The following is a 10,133-nucleotide window of genomic DNA, read 5'->3' on the forward strand; positions in this document are numbered from 1 at the left end:
AAAACTCTCATACCAACACTCAGCACTGTTAAAATCGCTTTTGGATAAGAACCATAGAATAAACGCTTGTGACTGAAAGGTGGGGAAAAGATCTTTTGAACGAACGGGTAGGAAACGAAAGGGGAAAAAATCTCAGCCAAATGTCCGACCTCAGGATTCTAAACGAAAGCGTTATTTCTAGAGAGAGAAAACCACTAATGTCCTGTTCCCTTCAAACTTTACCAAAAAAGCACATTTTTATCTACATTTTTATATTAAGAATTTTTGTTAGTATTTATTTATATGTAAATACAATTTACAATTCTTTTGATAATAATAATATTTATAAGAGTTTTACTTTTGTTTATAGAATTCTTACTAAAAATATATTGTTAAATAATAATTAGTTTTAAAATGTGAAAGTTTATATTAAAAATCAAATGCAAATGATAACAATTGAGGCTACACGATGATAGGAATTTTTTTAAAAAAATGGTAAACCATTTTCCGGAGAGAGAATGTGAAAGCTCCTGTGGCCACGCGTTGTGGAAATCTGGTATAGTGCAGATTCGAACTCGGATCCCTTTAGAATCCCATCCAACTACATACGCGTGGTTAAATCGGATTTAAGAAAACTGAATTCAGCAAGAAGCACATACTTGTCTTGCCACAAAAGTACATTCGGAAAAAGACATGACATGGTCTCAATCGACTCTTTGGCATCAATTTTACTGTCCATAGTTTAGTCCACAAGCTGACTAATTTTTATTTTCAGACACAGGATCCGCTGGTTTATAGCCACTCCTGAAGGTTATATAACAAGAATCTTCCAGGTGTAAGATTTAAGAAAACTGAATTTTAAGAACTAAATAGTACCTCACGTAAATTCAATCAAATCCGGCTAAGTACAAAATAATCCACCAAACCAGAAAAATGTTAAACCGTGACAATTATCCAAGAGAGAGAGAGAGAGGTGGAGGGAAATTAACAAACTCGGTTGGTGATACTCATAGACAAAGACTTGAGTTGTGTGTTCCATTTATCAACCGCCTTGTGAAGCTTCCTTCCATTAGCACTGTCACCTCTCAGCAAGTAACGGTTGATTTCATCAATGTGCCCATCGATTCGGCTGTCAAGAATCAGCGACACCAGCAACTCCGTCACATCCTTCTCCGGCACGTTCAGCTCCTTTGATATAAAGGGAATCTTGATCTTCGTGTACGGCTTTATCAGCTTCAGCAACACCTGAGTTCTCACCTTCTTCAGCAGATCTTCCATGTAGTTTCTGATGAACGGATCATCCATTATCGTCCTCCGGTTATTCTGCATTCCAAAACCATTTCGTTAGTAACGATCGACTGTCGGTGTATAAATCAAAGAACGATAGTGTACTTACCTTAAGTATTTTCTCAAACTCTATAATTTCGTTTCGTTGATATGCTGCTATCAGATTCGTCATTGCCAAGATCTCAGGGTCGTTTTTGTACCTGTAGAACACAGGTATACTATATGAAACAAAGAACCAAAAAAATGGGATTTAAAAATAATGATAATAACTTTAGGGAAGTTGACTTACGGCTTTGCCTCTTGACCGTCAAATGGGTTCACTTCTGATTCCATCAGCATATTTGCAAGAACAAGATACCTTTGCAAAGCCAAACAAAAATAACAAAAATTCAACAACTCTAAACAATCTGCTTTTTGCTTTGTTCATCACGTAACAGGAGACATACTTTAAGCACTGAATACGCCTTTGGTTGCCAGCTTCATCATAATTTTTGAAAGCCTCAAAGAAATCTGTAGCCGCTTCTGCCCACTGACGTTCTGCCATGTGCATTTTGCCACCACACTCGCGGATTATGCCCATGATCCTGGGATGAGGTATAGCAGATTTGATAGCAAGTGCTTTCTGGTATAGTTGCTGCGTTCATTCAAAATGTGTTAGCTTGCGTCTTGGTCACAAAAGACAGTAAAATTGCAGAATCTGAAATGTAAAGTGGTAAAAGAAATCGAAACCTTAAGCTTTTTGTTGTCCTTAGTTTCTGTGTAGATCTGAATTTCAATCGCATAAACCTCAAGCAGCTGACTTCCTTTCTTCTGATCATCAGTTCCATCTTCCTTTTGACAAGATTTATGCAGTTCCTTCAGGATCTGTCAAACAATAAAGTAGATGTGACTGTACATATATAAAGCATAACGAAACTAAACCACAGCTTATACCTTAGTCATTCGTCTGTATTCACCAATGTCAAACCAGATGTTGCAGAGCTTTAGATTCGTCTTGAACCAGAGTCTCTGCGAAAAAAGAAAGCAACACGTCAAATCATTAAGAACAAGAAACGGTGGTGCAAAAGGAAAAGTAGTTTCGAAACCTCGTTCTTAGCCTCTTCAAGGGCTTTCAAGGTGGTCTGGTAAAACTCTTGAAGGAGGCCAGTGTTCTGGCTAGCAGATCCAGAGACGAAATCCATGATATTGTTTATACATTTCTCGCTGTAGTTCCTGGTCACTGCCGACTTGATATAGGTAAGCATCTCTCTGTAAGCATCCATCATCTCTTTGTATTTACCAAGTCGATAGTAAATCTTCACCGTCTGCTTAAGCGCTTTGAAACCCCTGACCAAAGAAATAGGCCAAGGAATGGTTTTAGCAACACTTCAAACAGATTATGAGGCAATACAGCCTAAAAGACAAAAAACTTTGCTAGGCATAAACGAACATGTCGGGAATCCTTACCACTCGGCCTTGTCTGGTTCCATCTTAACAACCTCAGCAAACTCGGAAAGTGCAGCTTCAGGCTCGGTCTCAACCATACCTTTGGCGCTGTAATACTGATTCTCAATGTCAACGTCTTGTTCCTCCTGTTCGTCATCGGAATACTCGAATCCATAGTCCTCCATATCAGCATCTACCAATGTTACAAAAGTATAAATCAATTTAAAACCTCTTAACTCCTAACACTAAACCTTCACAGTAGAAGACTGAAAGAAAGAGAACAGCAACAAGACCTGAAGCCATGACGACCAGAAGAAGAAGAAACCAACACCGATTGGAAGATTAAGCTACTCACGGACAAAAATCGAAGGCGAAGCTGAGTAGAATTCGATCGGACAAGTAGGGTAAAAGTAGAAGAAGGTTTTTCTGGAACAAGACGGTGGGTTGGGATTTTTGGTATTGGGCCGACTACCTGTTTTGAGATTTTTTTTATGACAATAAGTAAATATATATCTTTTTTCTTTTTGCAAGAAAATTTTAAAATAAAAGATATTAAATTAAATATTTATCTTCTAATTGTTCGATTTCCATTTTCTACAGAAAATTATATATCTTAGTTAAATATAATATAAAAATTATGAATTACATTTTTATGTAAATAAACTTTTTTAATCTCTATAATATATTTGAGAAGTCAGTTTCTTACATTTCATATTCACATTAATTTTAGAATGGTTAATTACAATGATAATTTTAGTGAATACATTTTATTTATAAAATATTACTATTAATATTTTTAATTTTTTTTCCAAATCCCCCTTTTATCACAAAGGATATAGCTTTAATAAATATATTACATTTTTAAAAATTGTAATTTAATATAAACTAATTTCTTTTTATATAACTTATAAGGAATTTAATATAGAAGACAATATCTTTAATATAAATATATCAATATCAGTTTATATGTAAAGCATGTAATTTAATAAAATTAATTTTATATAAATAAAAAGGAATAGAATATAAATATATAATATCTTTAAAATAATAATTTAGAAAATTTATATATCTAAAACTATAATTTAAGAAAAACTATATATATATATATATTTATCAAAAATGTAATATAAAAGAGGAAATATATTTAATTCCCCATTTATAAATATATTAACATTTTTTTATATTTATAACATGTTTAAATTAAAAATTGAATTCTCTTTAAACTCAGATTTCGAACTGATCTCTACATTCTAAATAAGATCTCCATAAACAATGTTATAATGATTTTTACACAGATTCTTAAAAAAAAAATTTTAAGGGTTTAAAGCCTGTTATATGTGACTTGGAAAAGAAAAAACTGGACAATCTATCGATCAAAACAAAGGCATCATTCGAAGAGTTGTGTCTTAAGCAAGAAGAAACCATGAGAAATCCAAGTGATCACAACATGGAGGCAGAGAGTGCATCGTATAAGCGATAGGAGTTTGTCCCAAGTTAGAGGAGAATTTTCTCAAACAGAAATCAAATATTCATTGGTTGGAAGTTCGAGATAATAACAATAAAGTATTTCATCAAAGCGCAACTATTCGCGAAATAGTAAACACAATCAAAGAAATACAATGTGTTGATGGAGCAGTTAACTTCACTAGAGGATATTAAGATTGAGGCTGAGAGGCATTTGCAAGAATTTTTACAGCATAAGCCGGCCAACTATGTTGGTATTGAGGTGGGCGAACTTCAAAGTCTCTTATCTTACCAATGCTCTGATTTGGAAAAGGAGAGCCTGATAAAAAAAGTTACATCAGAGGAGATAATGAAAGTTACTATTTGCAATGCCAAACGAGAAATCTTCTCGTCCAGACGGTTATACATCTGAGTTCTATAAGGCATTGTGGTCTGTCATCAGGGCAGATTTTGTGATGGCGATAAAGACTTTCTTTGAAAAGTGGTTCCTACCCAAAGGATTCAATACCACTATCTTGGCTCTCATTCCAAGAACAACAGAAGCAAAAACGATGAAAGATTATCATCCTATCTCCTGCTGTAATGTCCTATATATGGTGATCTCTAAGATCACAGCCAATCATCTTAAAAGGCTCCTACCACACTTCAACAGTCTCAATCAATCTGTTTTTGTACAAGACAGACTTCTCATTGAGAATTTCCTCTTGGCTACAGATTCTTGTCAAAGATTATCATAAGGATACAATCTCAGGAAGATGTGCGATCAAAATCGATATTTCAAAGACTTTCGACTCAGTGGAATGGACATTTCTATTCAATACCTTAACGGCTATGGGACTCCCTCAAAAAATCATACAATCTCGTTTTGTGTAACTACACCATCTTTCTCTGTCCAAGTGAATGGAGAACTGGCTGGTTTCTTCAGAAGTGAGAGAGGTTTGGGACAGGGGTGTTCTCTTTCACCCTACCTGTTCGTAATCAGCATGAATGTTCTGTCTAAGTTGCTAGACAAGTCTGTCGTTGAGCATAAGATAATAGCTTACTCAAATTACCCTAGAGCAACAATTACTCTCATAAAAAGAGATCAAGTTGTAGTACTTAGGGATTGAATCCACAAGGAGCTGGGGCACACAATAGATCTTATTAAACTAAGCTAGGTTGAAGATTTAAAAACTGTAGATTGCAAGTAAACTAGAAAATTAGTTAATTAATTAGTTAATTATAGGAAAATAAGAAGATTATTTTACAACTCTCTTTTGTTTAGAATAATAAAAAATCAAAATATTTAGATTTATTATTAAACAGTTTGTTTTATTATTAGGATTTTAACATTCATTTTAAATATTATCAAACTACTATTTTTCTTTTATAATTCTCTTTGTTCATCATTTAAAAAGGAAAATTAAAATTTCTTGAAAATAAAAATTATTTTCATAAAGCTTTTACAATTTTAATTTTGGATTTTAAAAGGAAAATTACTATTAATTTATTAATTGTATGGAAATTTTTTATTTACAATAATATTTTCTCAAAAAAGAAAAAATAATATTAAATATTATTTATATGAAAAAAATTTATTCAACACAAAAGGGAATGAAAATTTTCATTCAACACAAAAGGGAAAATTATTTTTTTTGAAAAAAAAATTATTTTCATATATCTTTTACAGTTTTCATTTTGGATTTAAAAAGGAAAATTACTATTAATTTACCATTTGTATGGAAATTGTTTTATTTACAATACTTTTCTCAAAAAAGGAGAATTACTATTAAATAACTATTTATAATAATATTTTTATTTAACACATGTCATAATTTTAAATATAAAATTGACATGTGTCACAATCATGTTAATTACTAAATTTGAAGAACCAAGCTTTATATCTCTAAAATATTATTTGAGAAGTCAGTTTTCTATGTGTCGCGATCACATTAATTCTCACGATGATTGATTACATTGATACCATTAAAGAATTAAAATATTACATGTAAATACTATTAATGTTTTTTATTTATTTCCTTTTTTAAATTTTCCATATAACATAAATATTAAAAAAGGAAACAGTTATAAATTTTAAAAATAGAATTTAAAAACAAAATATATGTATATATAATACGATTTCACTAAAAAGGAAATTTCACAAGATAGTAATTTCTATTTTAAAAATATTTTTAAGTAACATAAAATATACTTTTGAAGTATTAAAATACTTAATTTATATCTATTGTTTCTTAGATGAAAAATATATACTTGTATGTAATATGATTTAATAAAAATAAATTTCAGAAAGATAATCTGGATATTAGAAAAAACATATTAATTTAAAAACATAATTTTAAACAATACAAAAATATATATTTTCAAAGTAATAGAAATATTTTGATATATCTATCTAATTTCTTAGATGATAACATAAAATAATTAAGTAACATAAACTGATATATGTTTAATTGACTAAAAATAGTTTATAATTAGTATTATTGAAATGTTTTATTTATTTTTCATATATTTAGTTGACTATAATATCTTTCAATTACAGAAAAATATCTATAAATTGTATTTTACTTATATAATATGATTTCTCAAATACAATCAAAAATTTTACTGCTTATTTCAAGAGATATTAAAAACTATCATTTTAAAAATAAACATCTTTTGATGAAATAATTATAAAATATTTTAAATTACATAACACTATATACTTTCACGAGGTAGATATATTATATTTTTCATTATTACAATTATATGTTTTCCTAATATTAAATTTGCTTTTAAATTTTATGTTTTTATGTTTGTGGAGTTTAATATAACCATAATTAAATTACCAAAGTAAATATGAATTCTAATTTTTATATTATTTAAAATAAATTTTGGTTTACCTTTCAATAAATCTAAGACATAAAATATTTACAATTTATAAAATGTTTTTAATTATGGTAAATATTGATATGTGTCTATGAGCTTCTAAAAATGTATCAGTTACTTATGTTTGTAACTTTCTATTGATCATATTTTTTTCTAATATATATATATATATATATATATATATATATTAAACTGAACATATAATTTGATAAATATTATGATCATATATGCACATTTAAAATTAATTTGATTTAACTTAATTAGATATATATTATATATTAATTATCAATTGTATTTTTGCTAAACGGAGTCTGGATACTTAGTTTTATTAGTCCGACCACGTAAACCATTAAATTAAAAATAATTATATTTCAGTTTGAATTTGAAAAAATATATGTAACTCAGTATACTCACAATATGAGTGACTCGACTAATCAACCTTATATCTAAAATAATAGATTATATTAAAACTAAGGAAGGTAACAAGCAACCTAAATGCAAATAATAAAATCAATCAGAATTTTAATATATTTAGAATTAAAATATTATAGTTGAAGTTCAGAGAAATAAATGCAATTCAATATACCTAAATGATAATTAAATCTACTAGATATAACATATCTAAATCATATGTCTAATTAAAGTAATAGAATATTATTAATATAAATTATGCATAAAAATTAAAAATTAATTTAAAATTAAAGTATATAGCAATCAATTATTATAGTATATTTATTTTATAATATTTATACCCGTGCATGAGCACGGGAAAATCACCTAGTAATAAGATATCAGATATGAAAATAACAAATGAAACTACTATAATTATTTTTTTTGTACTATTTCTTAACAAATATAAAGTGATTATAAGTTAATAATCAAATTTTATATTTTGTAGCCGATACTAGAAAGAGTAATTAATATATAATTGTAGACATATATGTCAATAATTAAATGTGTACATAAATCTTTCATATAAACTAACGTGTTAGATTAGTCAAATAAAATGTGATGACAAAAAATAATAATCAAATAAAATGTTGAAATTCTTAAAAAGAGTTGAGATTTTTGAATAACATAAAGAAAAACAATTTGGATGGATTACTGACAAAAGAAGCAAACATAACCGCATAACATCCTATTATTTTAAAAATCTATTATTTTATATATAACTGTCGGTAATATTGTAGACTATGCTTTGTTTCATCCTTTTTGTTTATTTTGGGTGGTGTTTACAAAAAAAAAAAGGTTTAGTTTGGTTTGTGTTTTATTTTTATTTATAGTAAGCTAATGGGTATATATTAATAGATTTTTTTTAAAAAGTAAATAAATAAAACTTCAGATTGTATAGTTTAGTCATTTACATAAATATAAATGTGAGTTTTTTCTAAAAAATAAAAATAAAAGTTTTTTCGAACAAATCTCATATAAGAGTATTTTTGGTCAATTTCTTACAATTAGAGTCCAACTAACATTGGAAGACATAATTTTTTCCCTCATCATAAATACTACATTTAGTAATTCTTTGAAATTTACCTATTCTTACTATCTTGGTTTGTATCATTCTGAAAGGATATTTAAGATTTAATAAAAAATTCAAGTTTAAAGAATAGTAATTAGCTAGAATATTATAGAAAGTAAGAACAAAAGAATTATTTACTTTGTTTTAATTTGGATTATGAAACTGATATTCAAAACATATTAAATTTTCTAAGTGTATATGCCTAAATAAAATACAAGTAGTAATATGGTGATAGCTCATAACTAGGGATGACTACAATAGTCTCTAAAACAATTCTGGAAATCCTTCTGTATTTGTAGCAATTTTCTTTGGTCAAAAACATTTGTAGCAATTTTTATAGTCAAATTTGATGCATAAATAATTTTTATAGCTACTCAATGCTTCAATCTCAAACTAATTGTTCTGACTTTAAAATCTTTTGATTGCTTTCTAAGAAGTAAGCTTAGAACTTATGCAAAATAGGTTGTTTCTTAATCTCTTTTAGATTATTCTCTTTTGACATAACACTAATTTAGTGTTGACACTAATTCTCAAGATGTTGATCTTACAATATGGGACAATTAAGAATTTATGTTCAGTGAGCTGCAAATCATAAGTAATCAAAGATATAAAGTTGTCATGGTGAAAAGTATATTCCTAAATTTTTTTTTTTTTTTAAATACAAACTTAAAATTTGGTACATACTGATTAATAACTCTTATTTGCATGAAAACTATTATTCGCTTCATTATCAACCCCACAGTTTTACTTCCACACAACAATAAAAACATCAAAGACTTCAAAAGAAAAATAACAGTAAAGTTCGATATATGAGTCAGAGCTAACATATGTAAGTTCCAATCTACAGCTCATAAGATTATAATCAAGAAAACATAATTAAGAATAACTTCCCTACATTTTGAGAACAGTTTATGTATTCTGAATTCAAATTTTATATTTTCGTCCAACAAAACAATAAAAAGTTAATTGCAAAAAATGCGTTGAAGAAAACTATATGTGATATCATATAGCAAAAGCCATAACATGTCTCTTTTCCTATACAATAGCCTACACACTAAATAGTTTATATACACCGAAAATTCTATAATATTTGATATTCACACAACAAAATTAGCCGGACTATATAATGATGTTAATAGATTAGATATTAAAATATTAAATCATTGTCTTCATTCTTCAAGCATATTATAACAATCATATGTAGTTTTTTTTGGTTGACGACTGTTGAGGAAAATCCCATTTTATATTTTGTTTTTAATTATGTTTCTTATATGCATTTGAAGTAAAATATATAAAAGAATGTTTAGGTTTTCAGATTAGATGGTTAACTATCTTAAATTTTAATATTATTATTATAAGTATTTTGTTAATCTAATTAAATACACTTTGGTTTTTCAGTTCAATCTATTGTATTAAAACTGAAGTACAAAATAAAATTAATACTATTTTCAACAAATTTATTACATATTTGTTTTGCTTATTTCAGAACTTACATATTTTCAAGTTTCTATTATATATTTTACATTTTTCACACTTGTTAACTACTCCATTAATTGTCTTTACCATAATAATTCAGCATCATATATTTTAC

General features: G+C 27.9%; 1 protein-coding gene across 1 annotated transcript; it reads right to left on the reverse strand.

The window, feature by feature from the left end:
• Nucleotides 1-835: 835 nt before the first annotated feature.
• Nucleotides 836-3,155, reverse strand: LOC108830790 (COP9 signalosome complex subunit 2). Its single transcript, XM_018604370.2, has 9 exons — nt 2,985-3,155; nt 2,713-2,884; nt 2,352-2,592; nt 2,200-2,274; nt 1,996-2,130; nt 1,713-1,900; nt 1,556-1,624; nt 1,376-1,466; nt 836-1,302 (listed from the first exon to the last, which is right to left on the reverse strand). The coding sequence occupies exons 1-9, from the start codon at nt 2,992-2,994 to the stop codon at nt 964-966; spliced, it is 1,320 nt and encodes a 439-aa protein (XP_018459872.1). The 5' UTR covers nt 2,995-3,155; the 3' UTR covers nt 836-963.
• Nucleotides 3,156-10,133: the final 6,978 nt, after the last annotated feature.

This window comes from Raphanus sativus, chromosome 3 (genome assembly GCF_000801105.2).
Source record: "Raphanus sativus cultivar WK10039 chromosome 3, ASM80110v3, whole genome shotgun sequence".
NCBI classification, from domain to species: domain Eukaryota; kingdom Viridiplantae; phylum Streptophyta; class Magnoliopsida; order Brassicales; family Brassicaceae; genus Raphanus; species Raphanus sativus.